The sequence below is a fragment of the Pocillopora verrucosa genome, chromosome 7, assembly GCF_036669915.1.
Source record: "Pocillopora verrucosa isolate sample1 chromosome 7, ASM3666991v2, whole genome shotgun sequence".
Classification (NCBI taxonomy): domain Eukaryota; kingdom Metazoa; phylum Cnidaria; class Anthozoa; order Scleractinia; family Pocilloporidae; genus Pocillopora; species Pocillopora verrucosa.
This window is the reverse complement of record NC_089318.1, coordinates 10,367,795-10,387,241: the sequence shown is the minus strand read 5'-3', so window position 1 is coordinate 10,387,241 and position 19,447 is coordinate 10,367,795. Positions and strand designations below refer to the sequence as shown.

Genomic DNA, 19,447 nt, shown 5'->3' with positions numbered 1-19,447 from the left:
CATCTGTCACGTGATAAGATATTGCAACCGCGCCCGCTGTGGAACTGCCTCCATTTTGACCAGCCATTTCAGGGTTTCAGAATTGGAGCTGATTGTTTATGCGGACGAGAGCGGCGATTTTCGAACGATCGCGGTCTCCAAACTCTTGATATTGTCCGCAAGCTAAAGGAAAAGGCCACACGGAGTAATATCTATGTAGAGCGTGCTCAGAGCCGATGCAAATGCCTAGTGCTTTAGTTCAAAGCGAAGGAATGGATACATTCACGGGGAGAAATTCTCCGTTGACGAAGCTTATGACAGGGGAGTTTTGCACAACGTTATACGACTACGATGCAGTAGACGACGATGAACTAACCTTCAAAGTGAGCGATCGCATTGAGATTTTATCTCGAGATCCCGAAGTAAGCGGAGACGACGGATGGTGGGTCGGTCGTGTTGAGGGGCAATCACGAATCGGCTTGTTTCCTTCCAACTACATTACGACTGATACGAAAAGGACCAGTTTGACCGAACCTCTCGAAATCGATTTCAACGAGCTCGACCTGGTAGATGTGATCGGCGTCGGTGCATTTGGAAAAGTTTATTGTGCTCGATGGAGAGAGGAGGAAGTTGCTGTAAAAGTCGCTCGCACTGAGACCTACCAGGACTACAGCGAGATTGTGGACGCCGTCACTAAAGAAGCCAAGTTATTTTCCATTTTTCGGCATCGTAATATTGTTGGTTTATACGGTGTTTGTTTGAAAGAACCGAACTTTTGTCTGGTTCTAGAATATGCCCGAGGTGGTGCTCTCTCTCGCGTTTTAAACACTCACGGTAGAACTATTCCTCCGAATGTTTTGCTAGACTGGGCCTTGCAGATAGCTCGTGGTATGTATTACCTTCATAATGAAGCTCCGCTGAGTATCATTCACAGGGATCTCAAGTCTGGAAACAGTGAGTAATTACATTTCGTGTTCCTTTTCCTATTTGAAGCGAGAAAACGGAGGTGTTCCACGCATTGACCCCTAATTCTGCCGCCAGCTTGTAATACATCACCATTGTTTTCCTTCGTTTGAACATTGTCAGTTGTTATTGTGAATTTTTCATGCTCATTACGTTTTAATGATGAAGACAGTGAGAAACTTTGGAAAATTGTTTTGCACGATATTAAGGAAAATCTAGAAAAGCGGCCAAACGGTGTTTTATTTTCTTTCCGCAGTCAGTAATTCATACCATTGCCTTCTTGAGTGGCTTTTGTTGCGAATATTTCAGTTCTAAGCTTTTGTTTTTCACGTTCGAAACAAAAATTTAAAACAATACTGGACATGATTAGGTGATATTGTTTTTAGTTCCAGTGAGATATATTTTCCCGCAGCATAAAAAGGTAATTTATACGAGGGAACTGAGTGTGTGTTGGGCTTTCCCAGACAGGAAGTGAAAAAATTTTTACCTTCTCATCGGAGATTAAGACGAAAATCGTCTTGCTTGTTGAAGAAATTTCAGTCAAGTCTCAAAAAGACCCTCAGTATTTAATTTGCACGCAAACTGGTTTTTATATTTCATCTGTCTTCGATTGTAATAGAATTTTACTAATTTTGAGATCGACATGCCTTTATCAGATAGCCGCTTGTAGGAAATCATTTTAGTCTCATCCCTATCTTTGCATCTATGTAAATTGAAGTACCACAACATTTAAATACAGTGCTGTCGTTTGTTACTCTTCAAATAGCCTTTGATTAATCGTTCGATTTGCGTGTTAAAAACTTCGTCACCGCATAGTCGGATGCCTTCTCATTTTTTATAGTGTAACCTCATTTTTCTTGTGAAAGAGCCGTTACTGAATTTCTACAAAATGAAAAAGTTATTTGTACATAAATGAATCAAGACAAGAATTTATGACACAAAGAATAACATTCATCAGTATTGCATTTGTAAGAAATTGTTTGCATCAAAAACGACATTTACCTTTATTCCATTTTCCTGTTGTGTATTCCACATTCATTTTGTTGCAAGGTTATTCAACAATAACAGTGAATTTTAAAATGACATAGCATTTTTGTGTGTGCTCTGGTTTATGAAAAAAACAATTAAAATAATTCTGATTGTGCTACATTTTGCACCTATTAGTTGTACATAAATAACATTCTTATCATCTGAGATGAAACTCCTTTCTCCATTTAATTAAGCATCGTTATCAGTGTCACCATTTACTGTAATTTTACCCATGCGTAAACTTTGAGATCAAAACCCAGTAAGGTTTCTTTCGAACCTATAATTCCATCTAATAACATCATAAATATTTCCGGTGATTTGATACAAATAAATCAGTTTTCAATGGACATCTTTTTCTAGTAAATTTCAGTTTTGAAGATGGTGAAGAAGTGAAAGCATTGGCAAATGAAACAAAATCTAATATTTATGCCATGAAAACTTTTCAAGCTTTGTTAGGGTTGAATTAGATACCATATTACTGTTATGTGGGTCCTACATAGTGCAGAACCTGTCTTGTGTCAATCAGACCTTGACCTTGCTTAAGTTTGTTATGAAGAGTTCCATTTTCTACCAGTTTTGCTCCTCAGAATGAGTTTCTCAAGGTTTGCCAGAAATAAAATCACACTTTGGTTGTGTATTATTAGATTACAGATTTGATAGTATGAATGTGCTTGCTGTATGCTGACGTTGTTTAGTGTTTGTTTAAAAAAATTGGCAGTTAACAAAGTTTGGTTAAATACAATTGAACTTACCTTAAACGTATAACTCCCACTCATTTTATTTGTTAAATTTTTTATCCTTTTTTTTCCAGTTTTACTCTTAAATAAAATTGAGGATGGAAATTTTGAGAATGTACTGAAAATAACTGACTTTGGGTTGGCTCGAGAGATAATGAACACAACACGAATGAGTGCTGCAGGAACTTATGCATGGATGGCTCCAGAGGTGATTAGAACCAACACTTTCTCGAAAGCAAGTGATGTTTGGAGGTGGGTTTAAATTCCACTGAGTAGTATTTAATTGTGATTTTTAAATTGAACAAACACATGTGGAAATGTACCATGCAAAATTTTAAACAAATTTTTCAGGGTTTCAATATTTATCTCACAGTGAAAGGTAAAGTCTCTCTGTTTGACTCAATCTTCCATTTAAAATTTTTTACTGATAACTGTACACTGAGCTTGTGGATTGTGCTGTAGGAACAGATCTCCAATCTCAATATTGAGTGAAATTGTCAATAAGAATCAGAAAAATAAGTTCTCTTGCCAGGGAATGAAAAGGTAACTGGCAATTCCTTACTAGGTTCATGCAACACTACAAGGCTCAGTACTCAGGCAATTAAGGAGAAGTAGGCAAATTTTTTAAAAAATAAAACAATAGAGCATGAATAATATTTCATGTAATTTTTATTTAACCCTTTAATCACTAAGAGTGACAAGGTTCTAATTTCTCCTTACAATATCATCCCTGAATAAAAGGTTTAAGTCACGAGAATAAAGGAAATGATCACCAACTAGAGAAGCTCTTGATTGTTAAACAAATTCTCCTTGTGAGCACCTTAGGAAATGTATAGAGAGCTGTATGGAGAATATGCATACTGATGTCAGGGTGTAAAGGACAGAATTTCTCCTCAGAATATCAATACAATATCAAGCAGAAAAGTGATGAGAATAAAGAAAAATATCAGTTATGAGATTACTAATTGATTCAATTCCAAATTATCCAAAGTAACTTAATGAGAATCATTTGAGAATTACTAATGAGATCTAGGGAGTTAAAGGGTTAAGGTTAACTCTGTTTTTAGCTCTTAGAAAAAAGGGGCATTTCTGGTGACTAATTTAGGAATTAAGCAGCAAATTTTATTGACAAAATGGTTGTAATTTGGAATTGTGAAGCAGGGAAATTTTGGTGATGACCATATTTAAGATACATGTACCTTATTGGTGCAGTTTGTTCTTCCCCCCCCTCCCCTCCCTTGACTGTCTCATTAAGGTGTATGGAACTAATTTATATCCTTTAATGGTTCAGTTTTGGTGTAGTTTTGTGGGAGCTTCTGACAGGACAAGTTCCCTACAGAGACGTGGAAGCACTTGCTGTTGCTTATGGTGTTGCAATGAACAGTTTAACTTTACCAATACCCAGCACTTGTCCTGATGTTTTGAAAGAATTAATGAAAGGTTAGACTGGTATACATGTACATAATAGTTACTGTTTTCAGCCAACTGCCTAGAACATACACCTTTACATGAATGACCAGCCCAAGGGATCTGTCTGAGAGAGGCATTTGCCATCAAATGGCAGGAGTAGACTACAAGTATCCATGGTTAGGTGTCATTTGAGAGAAAACTGACTGTAATGCAGAATTATGATTGAGGGTTTTCAGCAACTTGTGCCAGAAAAATGCAAGAGACATACATGTTACATGTAATGGCTGAGTGGTTAGTGCATTGGGTGGGTTAATTTTTTTGGTGTACTTGGCCAAGATAGGTTGCCCTCTTAGCACCTCTCTCCAACTAGGATGGATCATATTACTGGAAATTTCAACCTGGAATGGACTTCTATCCCATCCAGGAGGAGTAGCTTCTTCGAAGTCACTCGTTCCTTTGGAAATTTGCTGCTTTAGTGGCTATCTTAGCCCTTTAATTCCTTGGAGTGACTAAGACAGAATTTAACTTTACAATATCAAATCAGTATCAAGCAAACAAGTGATAAGAATAAAGAAAAATATCAATAAGGGAACTCTTAATTGATCCAATACCAAATTTGCAAAACTATAGCATTGTAAGAATTGTATGGTAGATAGTAAAGAGAATTAGTAGTGAGATCTTGAGTTTGAAAAGGTTAGTTTGTCTTCTGTAATCTTTTTCTTACCCTTACTGGAAAATTCATATAGAGAACTAAGGAATAAAGGCTAAATGTAATTTTCTTTTGTTTAGAATGCTGGAATCAAGATCCCCATAAACGACCTTCATTTCAGGGAATTCTAGAAGATCTGGAAGAAATTTCAGATTCTTCCTTTGTGCAAGATGATCCTGACTCATTCCGCACACTACAGGATGGCTGGCAGACAGAGATTGATCAGATATTTGATGAATTAAGGAAGAAAGAAAAGGTATGATGGTGTGCCTTATGTTGATATCCATACATAATGAAAATCAGCCTTAATTCTGTGGTGCAGTTTAACGCTGCAAAGTCAGTTATTCAAAAGTATAACTTTCTTCTTACAGGAACTTTCCTCCAGAGAGGATGAACTGCGGCAAATACAGATGGCACAAGAGGTACATGCTGAGAGTTTGAAAAAGAGAGAAGAAGAACTTGCGCAAAGAGAGATGATGCTTCTTGGAAAAGAGATTAACATGCTAATACAGGTGAGTGAATGATCTAACCTTAAAAAAGCAATTCTTCTGTCACCTCTTATTAACATTAAAACACATGGTTATTTGTAAAATGACTCACTACTTACTGGTACTTGCTTTAAGTTTGTGTCATCCAGTATGTAGTCATCAATTTAGCAATGATAAACTTATTTCTTCTTGTTGTGATTAATATACAGCAACAGAAGCAACTCAAACCATCTCCAAAGAAGAGGAAAGGTCACTTCTTTAAACTGAGGTTTGGAAGTGGAAGAAAAATTAGTGCACCAACAGGTTTGAAAATGTTTTACCTTTTTTTTTATTTTGTTTGCACCAATTGAATACTTACAGCTCACTACCTGAATAGTGTCTATAGAGTCACAATATCTAGTGCAAGAAAGTCACTTGCTTTCCATGGAAATTAAGTATAAGAAGCACTTGTAACCAGGAATAATTCTATTTTTCAGCATGGTACGTGTGTGCGGTTTATTGGCAAGACTTTTTTGTTGCCGTTTTCAACGTTACATGTAGTTCTGAACAATAGTAGTTTTGGGTTCCTGATTTGAAAGCAATCCCCGAAAAGAAAGAGCTAAGAATTGTGTTTCTTTTCCTTTTAAGGGTTCCAGCATAGGTTTACCATCACGTCTGATATCTTTGACTCAAACCCAGCATTAACAGAAGGCATCAACACCACAGGGCCACCATCCCCTGCAGTACATCAGAGATTCAGACTGCTGTCCTGTAAGACAACTTTGTTTTCGAGTTGTTTACTTTTTTTGTTTCGCTTTGTGTTTGTTGGCATTTTGTTATTTTTTCATTGTATTTAATGAAAAACTCGGTGATTACAAGTAGTGTATAGCTACATGAACAATGTATTGCACACAACTTAAATGTTATTATTCGTTATTGTTCAGTTGATGATCCTGGCGAGGTCCCCGTCAGTCCCCCGGACAAAAACAAAAAGATCCGCACGTGGGGACCCAGCTCAGTACATCAGCGAGACCGAGACAAGAGCAGGCGTGTAAAAGCCAGGGATAGCTTTATGACAGAAAGGTGTAACTCAGTTCCTAACTTAGGATCAGTGATAAACCAAAATATTGGTAAGGAAGTTCAACTATGTTGCGTACGATACCACTATTTTTGCCTTGTGAATAACAACTTCCCTTGATTTTGCCACGTTTCGTTTTCTATCTGATGACGAAAATCGACAATTTTGTTTTGAATTTTCCAAAAATTCTGTTTTTTTTCATACAACGTGTCGTGTTCGTTCCAAGAGTCCTTTTCTCACTTGAGATGGAATTCACTTTTGAAATGGCTCACTTTTTTCCAATTTTAAGATATTTTCGAGAAAAAATTTTCTTTAAGGCTGAAATTGAGGCAGTATATGCTCAGTTCTTTGGCGCTTGCGCAAACATTGTTCTAATTCTTTCTCTTGCTTTATTTCACGTTGTTGCGTATTGAAATTGAAATACAGATTGCGTGACGATTCAGTCATCGTTACGCTTAAGAGAACTTTTGACACACACATGATGAGCATACACGATTTTCTTTTGATTTGACATAAAGAGATGCCAAAGCTAGTGACTTAAACGATCTTGTCGTAAGTTCTCCAACTTAACTATGTTTTCTTTCTTTTTATGAGACAGGTGTCAACGGTAAGTACGTAACAGCAGATAACAGCCCTATGTCCACTCTCAAATCTTCACAGAAAACCAAATCTAAGCATCGTTGCGAGGTAGCTGTTTGCTGTGTTGGTATAATGGCGTCCGCAGTAGCTTTAGGAACTGATTTAAGACAGGGTGCGAAAGATCTTCGTCCCGAATTGCTAAGATTAAATTCGAAATCGGACAAGCACAAGTCACCGAATTCCCGGCGACGGCACGAAGTCGGAAATTCCAATCGTCGATCGTGGTTTGGTTCAACCTCGACCGAAGACACCTCGGTTAATTCAAACTCGAGCACGCCCGTTTCTAGTCCACAGAATGTGGAGTTCACTGCACCAGTCGACATGATGCGAGGTCAAAACAAAAGGCCTCTGTCCACTCCTGTTCTACTAAAGGCGACTTTTTTTAGCGATAGTCAACCTCCCTTAACTTACACAGAGCCGAACTCTCTCCGAGGTCGGTCTTCTTCAACTTCGTTCTCAGTCACGGTGTGTCCCGAACAGGGCGACAAAGAACTTATCGACTTAGCGACGGAAAGACGAGACCGAAGGTCCAAGTCGATGGATTCGAGTGAACTCAACAGAATTAACATTTCGAATGATAGTATTTCCAGTTTTGCGGATGACTCTTCGACCAATACAGTGGTGAACTGCAAACGATATTCACAGGAGCTGCAAGACATTTTTAAAATTCCTCCCCCTCCCTTCTCTCCCAGGGGAGCAAGTTCACCTCGCCTGGATTGCAACTCCACGGACTTTACCCCTAACGCGAAGTTTTGTTTCCCAACTGGGGAGGCTATGGGCGCCGCTAGGCCTCGCCCCAGGCCGTGGCAGGACAGTCTAAGTCCATCACCTTCGTCTTCGGATCAAAGTCCGACGAGCGAACAAGACAAGTTGACGCTATTGGACATGCATATGGAGGGGGAGTCACATGACACGACCCAGCCCCTACTGAAGTCGGAAACGGTGATCAGGGTGCCAACTTCTGAAGAACTCTTTAAGGAGTTTGGCCAGAGATAATGTGTAAAACGTAGTTTTATTGTAGGTAACAGAAACTCCCTCTAATGTTGCATTACGTCCTACTTAATAGTCGTGTGTTCGGCATGTCCACGTAAATCAGATTTTCGCGTTTTACTCCGTAGAACTTTATCATCTTCTCCCCCCCCCCCACCACCCCACCCTAAAAAAATTTCACGCTATGAAATTTCCACCGAAAATAGGACTTGATTGTTGCATGCTTCAGGTACAAAACTATGAATATCTATTGAGTAAAATGTTACTTTTTTTTGAGCTTCGAAAATGAAGAAGACGAGAAAAGTAAAATATTCGAGAGCAAAATAGAAAAAAAAATTTATTTTGTTCTGATTGGAAATTTGGCTGTTCAAACATATTTTATCTTTTTAAACCGTCCCTGTACTGTGCAAAAATATGCGAACAGTGAACAAATTTCGAGAGATTGCTTGGAGTTAGAAATTCTTTTTCGTTTTCGAGGTTTTCCATGATATTTACCTCGGCGGGACTACAAAGCTCGCCTACTTTTTCAGGATAGAGCTGTACTTGTGAATATTTTTCCGTATTGGCGATACCTGTGATTTTTGTTTTAGATTTTTCCATCTCTTTTTAGGGAATTGTGTTAATATGGTTCAAATAAATAGATCGCTGGCGAATATGAGTAAAACGCTCTACGTTCATTAGACCTTTTTTTTTTCTTTCTGATCAAAGGGGCGTTCGTTGTTAAAACGATAAGGTCACCGTTTTCGAGGAAAAATTTATTTCACGTCAATAGAAAAGAAAAGATTGCCACTATTATTTTTATTGTTTATCGAAACTTGATACAACGCGAGGGGTACGAAATGAAGAGATGTTTCTTAGTTCTACTAGGTTAAGTCCGAGGGTATGTCTTGGCTTTTTCATCAAGTCCATCAGGCTGGAGTCCTTATCAGACACTCCTGTAAAGTGATATTCTCGCTATTTTTTAGCGACAACAAAATATTTCTAATTTGGCGTTAAACTAACGCCTAAGAGCATCAGCATATGGGGATACAAAAACTTCATTCTCCACTAACTTACCCTTGGAATCAACTTTAGGAAGCTATCTAACCAATTTTCATAGAATGGACACAAAAAATTGCCTTTTGAATCAGAGAAAACCGTCTAATAGGAACATTTTTGGACGGAAAAATAAAATAAAAGCAAGAATATTTGATTTTTGTATAAATCTACTGGCGCTCTGTTACAATGCGGAAAGATGATTGGCTATGCTTCTCACTATCTATTCCGTGATGTACAGTGCGTAAAATGACAGGTCAAACAGTATGCAGTGATGAACATGAAAGTGGATGAAAAACATGAACCTGTCTTGTTGTCAAGTTTGAACGTCCAGTAGATTTGTACTAAAACAATTCGATTATTCGCCCTCGATTTATGTACGTGATAATTGTTAGGGGGCGTCCTTTCATCCTTGAAATTTATTATTACTAACTATGGCACAACGTTCATTGTTGATAGTATCATTGCTACTGGGTCCTTTTGATACTTGCTTAGAGATCTCTATTCTATAAGATTTGTAACGCTTTACGGATTTGAACTCTAGTGGCGAGCCTTTTTTTACAGATCTTGTTTATATGCGTTAGGAAATGTCGTCGTTGAATTCCCTTTCCGCACAAATTGTTTTGTAACTCGCAAATAATCAAATTCGCACTTCTCTAGATGTGAGATTGTCATGAATCAATCGAATTTTATTGTACAAAAGTCGCCAAGTCCCTGAAGTAAAATGTATTCCAAATCATGTTCAAGCCCCTTTGATTGGAAGAGCCCTCTGTGGTAAAGTTGTCCATTCCGTCTCGATAAACAGAACGACTAATCATTTATTAAAGAAATAGAGAAGACTTCAGGTTTCCGTCAACTTTTTTAAAGGGAGTATTACGTAGTTCGCCTAAGAAGGTATTAAAGCGTTGTTCAGTGCATTAGCTCTCACCGGCCTCGTCACAAAAGCAGCGATGCCCGCGTGTTAAATTGCGTCAGCGAGAGATGCGAGCGTCACCGCGATACACGCTGGTTGTAGAAAGGTAATTTTTCGTACCAGACCCTTCCCAGGCTTCTCGCACGATCGCCTCGCTCACCGTGTCGAATCTTACTGGCTTAGTCGCTTGTACCGCAGCTCCAATTAGAGCCTGTACACAGGCAATGTGTAATGGTAATAGGATCGACTGAAGTCCAATTCGGTCTGTAATCATACGAGTGATTAACAAAATCAAACGACCGCGAAGCGGGAGTCCAATTTGTCAATCACGAGTGATGATTACAGACAAAATTGGATGACAAGAAGTCCTGTTACCAATGAATCATAACCGTTACAATTTCCGAAAACAACAAATACATATTATAGATCAATATCTCCGGTAGAAACAGTGTCTAAAGTAAAAAAAATGTCCCCATTTTGGAAATTCCTCAGTTCTTTTTTTTATCAGGATTAGTGGTTATTACTATGGTTATTGTGATTAATTCTGTAATTGGTGGATTTGGCTGAGTGGACTACTTAACTGTCCGATTACAGCCAACTGTCCAATTACACTGTCCGATCACAGCTGTACAGAATGATTGGTGAAAAATAAAGCAGCTAATGTACCAATCACATTTGAGGAAATTGTAATGGTTATGAACCAGTACAACCCCTAGTTCATCTGTTCACCCACCATATAGCACCTATTCGATAGTCGCACCTCTCCTGATGAACACAGCAGTTTAGAAATATTTTTATAATAAACTAATTTCGATACTACGCCACCCCACACTATTTTCCTTTTGTAGTTGTGCTAGATCGTTGGTTCATAACCATCTAATTCGTTCATCAGGTTTCACCTGTACATATGGGCTGACGAGAGGTGCATTACGAAATATGGGCTGAATGTGATTTGTAATCGTTCTTAGAAGTAATAATTATTCGGAAACTTAATTGAATGATTTGAACGTTGGATTGCTTAGTGGTCCGACCACTGACTGAGCACCAATAATAATTAATAGCTGCGTACCCCTTTCGGAATTGAACACCGACCTGTAATGTTGCATGAGAAAGTCCGTATCTATGAATTAAGCTATCATTCTGTACCCCAATCCGGTCTAGCACAAAAGCTGGGATTTAAGAAGACTTCGGTATAGCCACCAAGCAGTGTCATTAATCAGTGCTCTAAGGCAACACCACTTAATCGTAATTCCCAACTCTTAACCCTTTACAACCTTACACCAGTGTGCACATTCTCCATGCTTTTCTTTACAAGTTTCCTGAGATGCTGACTAAGAGAATTTCATAAAAATTATGAGCTCCTTTAGTTGGTGATCATTTATGACCGTTATTCTTGAGACCCTAATGAAAACAGGCCTAAGGGAACGAATTTTGGATGTGAAATGCGATCCTGATAGGGATTCATCGGTAATATGGTTACGGAGCCACATAAAACAAGAAGCAGAGCTCCCGGCGGAGCAATTTGCTTCTCTTTACCCTCAGACTTTCTCGCTACACTGCTGAATTCCAACAAAGCAACCACTGAGTTACGCAATACAAAGTAAAACTAACTTCCTCCATAAAACTTGTGTTCATTTTTAATGGACTGGTAAAAAAATCTCACAAACGTTTTCGTTGTCACAATATCCATGACTAAGCTAAGAATCATGTCGTTCTCGAGACAAGAAATAGTATTTTTTTACATATGTATAATATATAAATGTGATCTCTTCTATTCGAAGACCTCTAGCAAGACTCTTTTGTTTGCTACCATGCAAAATAGTACCTTCCGATGGAAACATTTCACTGACATTGAACACTAATAAATTACCCGGAAATCTAAATTTACTTTATAAAACGAGAGGCATAAAAATACTTCTGTATAAGTAATTCTCTTTGGCAAGAAGCTCTGTCTCCTAATTTGCTTCAAATTTGTCTCACGCGTCATTTTCTGTGATTAGTAAAAAAAATGGAACCTTACAATTCTACAAATACTCGGTAGGTCAGATAAATTGATGATTAATAACGAAGGTTAAAATCGAACACGACATGTATTCCCGAACAAATGGCCATTTGAAACCCGTTTCTTGGGTGAATTTGTTTTAGATCCTTGGTCAATTCCTGCTTCAAAACAACCGGCTGGTATCGTGGATTGGTACACGGATGTAGTGAGCTTTTCGCAGAATGAAAATTAATTGACATTCTTTGTTTTGGTAAGTTTCGCTCTATTCGTTAATCCCCAGCGATAATCAAGTAATTACAATGTCATTTGGTATAATCAATCAGCACAAACCTAGCAAATTTTAACCATTGGCAATTAAGATCAAAACCAGCAATGACGCAAATGGCATTTTTTCCCGCGCTTGGCGCCGGACGCACATTTTCATTATTTTTTGATAGGGTGATTGACACTGATAAGCTTTCGCTTTGATTAGTCAGAACTTGGTCTTAGTTTTACCACAGTTACTCAGCAACCACTCTACAACAAATTCGTGCTTTTGTGATGCAGTGTTTGTTAGGACTTTCCTCTACATAAATGCTTGGAAGCTCTGAATCAACTCAGAAGAGGGAACTTTCGTTTGCTGAAACAAGTGGCACTTATGTTTTGAATCTCCAGTAACCACAGTCGCGAAAGCAAAGTATTCAGGTGTCTCTGGATGAGCCATTACATTGCTAACTGAACTTAGGGGGAAAAACATCCCTTGGCCTCCTTTCTGTGAGTCCTTCATTTCAACTCCATCTATACACACCAATAAAGCAACCTCATTCGAAGGCTGTTCGTGTCCGAATTTTTTCAGGAACTTAGCCTGCTGTTTCTGGTATTGTTTGACACATTCACGCAAGTGTTTTGGTCGGAGAGGTGGATTGACAACAGTGGAACAGAGATATGTTACATCAAAATTGTAAACCTTTTCCTCCTCCACTACCTCCCATGAACCTTCGATGACGTCATCCCCTTCCGCAGAACTGATCGAGGTAGTTCTCCCAGAATTCTTGTCGGTGTGGCTTTCCATTTTGAGATTTTTGTCTTTTTTAGAAGACTTACGACTTATTAAATTTGGCATGGAGGCAAAGCGTTTCGGCTTCAGGCTGCTTTTTATGAAATCCTTCTCCTTTGCTTTGGGGTTTTCTTGTTTTGAACTCTGCTGTTTGCTTTTCGGTTTTTCAACCTGCAGAAAAAAAAATGAATTATGAGTTAAGGAACCAAGATAAATCACAAAATTCAATATTAGTAACAATGGGACTTCACAAGCACAGAAAGTTAACCGGGTTCTCAAAGCATAACTGAATCGGCGTTTCTTGATGAGTATTTAGATGCAGGCGTGGTCATATACATGAAATCAAATACGTCTTAGTCAGAAACAATGCTAAAATGATGGTTCAGAGGAAATAGAGATTTTCTTCTTGTGCACACTTTCTTTAGGCAGATGTGGCTTGAGAACTGGATTTCATATCAGACGACTAGTTAACAAAGCTGCGAAGGCAACTGTTTTTTATTACATATCAAAAACTTCCCAAATGAATGTCACAAATCCTAAACCACATAATGACAACAAAAGCAAACTTCCCTAAGAGCGAGAAAATTGGCTTAAACGTTCTGATTGGCTTATAGGATGGCCAGAATTATTTTAATAATCACACAATGCAGAAAAGCAAAAACTTTTGAAATTCCAAAGTTGCTTTCGACTCTAAATCAAAAATTACTTAGGTAGGATTTGCTCATAAACATACCGTGGAATCAAGATGTTCATTCGGCGGCGAAGACATGGTTTCCAAAGATCCACCACTAGAACTATCTGAAATGAACGAGATTCGCCTTGATGATCGAACCGAGTCCCTCCGTTCGGAATACGTGGCCTGGCAACCAAGCCGGATAGCTTCAGTTACAGCCACTGACGTAGTGATGCGACTACATCGGAACGCATGGCAAATCATCCGGGTCTTTTCCCTTGTCGTGCATCCGACACAATGTAGCCGAAGAGCCTTGTGTCTTGATCGTAAACACCGAGCAGTAAGATCCATGGAATGGCGTGTTGATGTATTATTTTATTGTCCCGTGAATCTATTATTCGAATTTGATTGGCATGTACTTCAACAAAAGTGTTTTTGAATTCTTTGGGATGTGCCTTTTCCAGGAGAGATGTGATACTTTCGTTGATCAACAAGTACGACTTTTTGACCTTGAGTGATCCGAGATACGAAATGCCAGTGAACGTTGTGATGTCATCATCTCCCAACCAGCTCTCTGGTCCAACTGGAGTCGAGGCTGGCACCTTGAAAGTCTAGGACGAAGGGAAAAAGACAAACAATGTCTAAACTAATCCCTCAAAATTGAAAGATCGATTTAAATTTGCTACAAACCAACTAACCTACAAAACACAGTAGAAAAAGAATAAAACATATTTTCTAGACAACTACTCTAACATAGTGAAGACCTATAATTGTCGTGTGGTAGAAAATGTCGCAAGCAATTGTCGATTTTTTTGCGTTTTAACGAGATAATGTAACATAAGTGTGAATCGACAACTTACTATCACTATCAAACCCGAAAATGATAAAGCAAATCTACAAAAACGTGGGGAGAGAAAATCACACATTAAAATTATGATTTTTTTCTTTTCTGGTGAGGTTGCGAATTGATAAGTTACTGTCACCATTAGTAACGAAAATGATACTTTAGGAAAAATAACTTTGAGACATTCAAAATGTCAAGAAACATCTCAAGTTATCATTAAAATGAATAAGTCCATAACGTGAGGGTATGAGTCATTCTTCTCTTAAATCGTAAATCTTTTCTTAGGGGAAAGCACTTGAAGAATAAGGTTGTGGTTAATTCCGGATTTAGGGCCGGGTCGCACTAGAGCGAATTTTAGCCAATTTTGTTTGCATAAGTAATAAATCTGTCACCAAGTAACGTAAAATAAGTGCGACCCCCAGTTTCAAAAACTCGCCAATTTTTGCGGATTGCCAAATTTTCGTCAATCTTCAGAGAAGCCGAAGTGCTGCCTCGAAGGCTTCCAAATTTTGGCAAAGCAAACAATTTTGTTTGTTTAACCATTGAGCTGTCATTTTTCTTCAAACATACTTGGATCAAGTTACGGCGGGAAAAATTACTTTGTTCGGCTAGTGCAGGTTCGCACGTACGATGTCGGGACAAAATTATTTTTTTCCCGGTCCATCTGACCCTTCTTTCTATGGTTTTTACAATGGAAACACGGAATACGAGCGGCAGTTTTTTGGAAATGCCAATGACTCCTACCTGGATCCGGCTACCGCATCAAACAATACTAAAAACGCTGCGTTGTTCTGTTGAGACTGAAACACAAAATTCAACACAAGCCCGAAAGCCGCGAAAATAATCACCTGTATATGACGATCCATTCTTGCACAAGCAATGCGCGAGATGTTTTCTTGACTGTAGATATCGTGACATGACATATATGTCAATCAGCGAAGTTTTGGCTCAAACATGTTGGTCCAATGCGACCACTGCCAAAATTTGGCCCTTGCGAAATTTTTGCCAATTTTTCCTCGCCAAAAATTGGAAGTAAACAAAATTGGCTCTAGTGCGACCCGGCCCTTATTTACGAACAAGCAAAGCATGTAATTAAAAGTAGCAAACAAAAGTAGATTGTTAAGAGATTTGAGAAAATTGAATTCAACTTTTATCTTGAGGAATAAAAGCTCATTTTCAGTGCCCTGTTCTAGTGTCCAACATCTATTCACGACAAGAAAGGTAAAGCTGTTTCTTTATGATCCAGTTGGTCAAAGACTACTTCTTTCTCTCTCTATCTTTCTTTTCTTTTTTAAATGGTTCATATTTCAAAACAAACGAACCTATGTTTGATGAATGGTGGAGCACAGATTCTCGCCTTGACGCGAACAGCCGGTCATTTTAATAACAAACCGATAGACTTTGTTGTACCTTCAGGAGTCTCTGTAATTTTTTCTTCCAATCATAAATTCTTAATTTTAAATATATATGAGTTAGTCGCGAAAATTTTAATCCCTGTGTAAGACGACCTGAAAAGACAAGCTAACATCCGGACATATAAAACCTCAACCGGAAATACCTAGGGGTGCGTCAAAATTGTCAAATTGGACAACTATACCGTGAACTTCATCCGATTTATGGTCCATTGGGTGTTCTGTTCCTTAATCAATCGAAAAGCAACATCTTTTGCCGTCAAGTACAATTCTTATTTTTTTCTGTCTATTTGTATTTTGAAAAGTACGCAACAAATGAACCGGTGAATATTAGCGTAAACAAATACTCGCCCTAACACCTTTCCTAAAAAAGATTAACCATGCTAATATCAGATTTCAAACTAACATACTTCAAAGACGTGATTGATTCAAGCTTACCTTTGAGTTTGAAGAATTGAAAGCGTTTCTGACTGCACTGTAGATCTTCTGAGCTTCTGAGCATCGAATAACAAAACATTCAGCGTCTACATCCGGCAAACATACTACAACTCCTAAGGTCGTGTGGTCCTGCTCAAACAAATCAATGCAGCCAATGTTTTCCACATCAAAACTTGCGATCACCTCATAAGGCGCGCAGTTTGTACTAATTCGCATCATATCAGATGTAACTTCTACGTTTACTGAAGAGCAATCCTCTACTTTTGTCTTTGACACAATATCTTGAATTGTCATTTGCAGAGTTTTGCGTTCGACCTCTGAACAGTTACTCGCTTGACAAAATGCGCAACGTAAAATCCGAGCGCGCCTCCACTCAGCTTTCCCAGACTCCGACTCTTCGGTCGTGGATCGCTTGAATTCAGGTTCAATTTTTCTCGAGGAGGTAATTTGGGCTTGACTGTACCGGGAGTGAGCGAGCTCTCGAGTGATCGGTGCTAACTGTCTCGTGCGAGGTACTAACAGGGCTGGTTACAGTTTTTTCAAGTACTGCTCTAGATCGGTGCGCTTCATGGAAATGCAAATCACTGTACACAATATCAACTGGCTCGCTCCCATTTCGAGTTCTTCCAGCCTCATTCACACTTAAACCCTTAATGTTTTCATAGGGCGACTCCTCAGTATCTCTGTTTGCATCCTCTGAGCTACTCAAGCTCTGCCGTTCATTAAAACTAACGCTGCTGCATGCAGAGCTTCGCCGAGAACTGTTGTTGTCCTCCATAAATTGGAATTCCATATTTGAGTAAAGCGGACCTGGCGGACTCCTTTGCGCGCGGTGAATGATTTGGCGAATGTCTCGGAGAAACAGTTTTCGGCAATCGTTGGCTTCCTTCGTTGGGTTTTCGAGCACATTCGGGAGTTGTGGATGGAGTTGTCTTTGCGTTGCGTACTTCGAGAAAGCGATCTTGGGACAACTCAGTGAGGTGCCTGTGCAAATTTCGCAAGTTTTCTGGTAAACCCGAGAGGCTTCCTGAAAAGTCCTGCCTTAGAATGGGGTTTTCCGATTCCCTTGTAGGCCTAGAAGGGATAAAATCTGACACCCTTTTAGTCAGAATTATTTCAGCGTATTGCGTCGAATTCAAATCATCAGTTTTATCCCGAACTGCCGCTTTGGGCGACGATGGAACAGAATTGGATTCGCTCGAAGTCGAAGTGTCCTTGAGCTGTTCTGTCTTCCTTTCAAGACTTTCTTTGTTTCTATCCGCACTACTCAAGCTAAAAGAACGAATCACCGGACAGGGCTTAATATTTTGTGGCGCACACTGATCTCCTGGTATAATCTCGTAGATGTTTTCGCAATCCTCCATAACTTCTTCATGATCCCTTGTGTCGCTACTTGGCATCCCTACTGATTTTGCCTCTTTCCCTCGCGGGACAGAAGTATTGTTTATGTCGATGTGAATATTGCTGTTTATATCAGTCTTGGGCGGGCATGGGTGCTTTGTAATTACCTCCTCGTATAACGATTCTTGTGTGGAGTTTTGCGCCATGAAATTTCCTCCAACCATTGTCTCGGACCCTATTTCGTCAAATGGTACAAAACATACAAAACGTAACTGATCCTGTTGATTTCTAGGTCCACCCACCCGGTGCCAAGTGACGCAAAGTGACGCAACACTCGGGGAAAGTGGGTGACACTTGTGGAAGGGTAATAGCTAAAAGCCAAAAAACCTCTTTGTTTTTGCGTGGACGGACTCTTCACATCCGTCACCATACGGATGTTCTTAAACCCGCTGAAACTCTAAACAACCAATTGATTCGCGTTGAAACTGCCAAACATTCGTACTTGATATCTTTATGAAAAAATTTTTCAAAGAGTGTACGTCTCCAATATGTTGCCGAAGGCATGCAAAAGATATTTTAGTTAACTAGAAACTGCAATTCCTCGACTCTAATGACATCAATAGACTCGCCTTGCAAGTTATACCTTTATGGTCATGCGTAGGCGTTGAGGAACAAGTTCCAACGCGACTCGAATAAATTACGTAATCCAACGGAACTATGTACCGAAATATGCCATGCTAGCATGTTCAGCGTACAGGCCACGTGATATTTTTTCGTTACAAAGTGAACGTGAACTTATTTTTATCTCAGGGTATCGTGCCGGGCATGAAACTGCAAGTTGCCTACTTCAAACGGAGCTACCGTAATCGAACCTCAAGATGTTTCCGTTGTAAAGCATGACTGAGATTATTTATATTTAGAACAGATTCATTTGTTTGAGCCATCACTACTCACTAATGCTAGATTAAAGTTCGGAAAGCACCCTTCGGATGCAAAACTATAGCATTTTATAAAAGAATGCACAGAGCAGTGATCATAAAGACCAAAATAATATTGCTATAAATCCATAAAAAAAGCCTAAAATAACAAATCAACTTCAGAGATTGGAGAGAGAACATATTCTTTTGGAGGCTAATCTATGGTGATAGATGTCGATGAGGGTTTGTTGGCATAAGTTATGATTTAGATCTTGGATGACGACGTCTGAGAAACACGAATCCATACTTCACATTTCGATGTCCCCGATTGCAGCTTGTTACAATCAGAAACACCACTCCAGACAAATCACACATCTAACCTCAAATTTTCCTTTTTCTGTATGAGTCATCGTTCTTTTAAGAAACTGTAACTAGACGCCATTCTTTTACTTGTTCGTTAGGATAAGATGTTCAAATGTCCTTTGCTAACGAGCCTACTAGAGAAGGCCGGAAGATGAGGAACTTGATCACACAAAAGTCCTTGTTACATAGCAAAGTAGTTGTTTTAGTGGATTGTTCTTGACCCTTACCCTTGTTTTGTTACTTTTCTATAGAGCTCGTTATTTAACCTTGACTGTGAACGTGTGCAGACAATGTCTAACACAGAAATCATTGTTTAAATTCGAGCGTTTATTTGTACGTTAAGGTTGTTTCGACACGAAGTATAATATTTGTTTCTGGGGAGAGTAGAGGTTGTGTTGATTAGGGAGAAAGTTATAACATTTCATACTATCCTAGGCGAGTTTCTTGTACACGCGGGGACTGCAAAGGTCAC

General features: G+C 39.0%; 1 protein-coding gene and 1 non-coding gene across 2 annotated transcripts; one reads left to right on the top strand and one right to left on the bottom strand.

Moving 5' to 3' along the window:
* The first annotated feature begins 48 nt into the window (after positions 1-48).
* LOC131771002 (mitogen-activated protein kinase kinase kinase 10-like) lies at positions 49-9,875 on the top strand. Its single transcript, XM_059086751.2, has 9 exons — positions 49-933; positions 2,783-2,960; positions 4,000-4,148; positions 4,908-5,083; positions 5,199-5,339; positions 5,525-5,618; positions 5,943-6,065; positions 6,239-6,424; positions 6,971-9,875. Exons 1-9 carry the CDS (start codon positions 216-218, stop codon positions 8,005-8,007), a joined length of 2,802 nt encoding a protein of 933 aa, XP_058942734.2. The 5' UTR covers positions 49-215; the 3' UTR covers positions 8,008-9,875.
* Positions 9,876-11,564: 1,689 nt separating this feature from the next.
* Positions 11,565-19,115, bottom strand: LOC131771017 (uncharacterized). Its single transcript, XR_010718192.1, has 4 exons — positions 18,993-19,115; positions 16,355-17,930; positions 13,721-14,271; positions 11,565-13,158 (listed from the first exon to the last, which is right to left on the bottom strand). It is a non-coding gene; the product is annotated as an uncharacterized protein (transcript).
* Positions 19,116-19,447: the final 332 nt, after the last annotated feature.

Coding starts and splice junctions, on each gene's coding strand:
- LOC131771002 (XM_059086751.2), top strand. CDS start 216: ATGCAAATGCCTAGTGCTTTAGTTCAAAGCGAAGGAATGGATACATTC. Junction 934..2,782: donor GGATCTCAAGTCTGGAAACA/GTGAGTAATTAC, acceptor TTTTTTTTCCAG/TTTTACTCTTAAATAAAATT. Junction 2,961..3,999: donor AAAGCAAGTGATGTTTGGAG/GTGGGTTTAAAT, acceptor TTAATGGTTCAG/TTTTGGTGTAGTTTTGTGGG.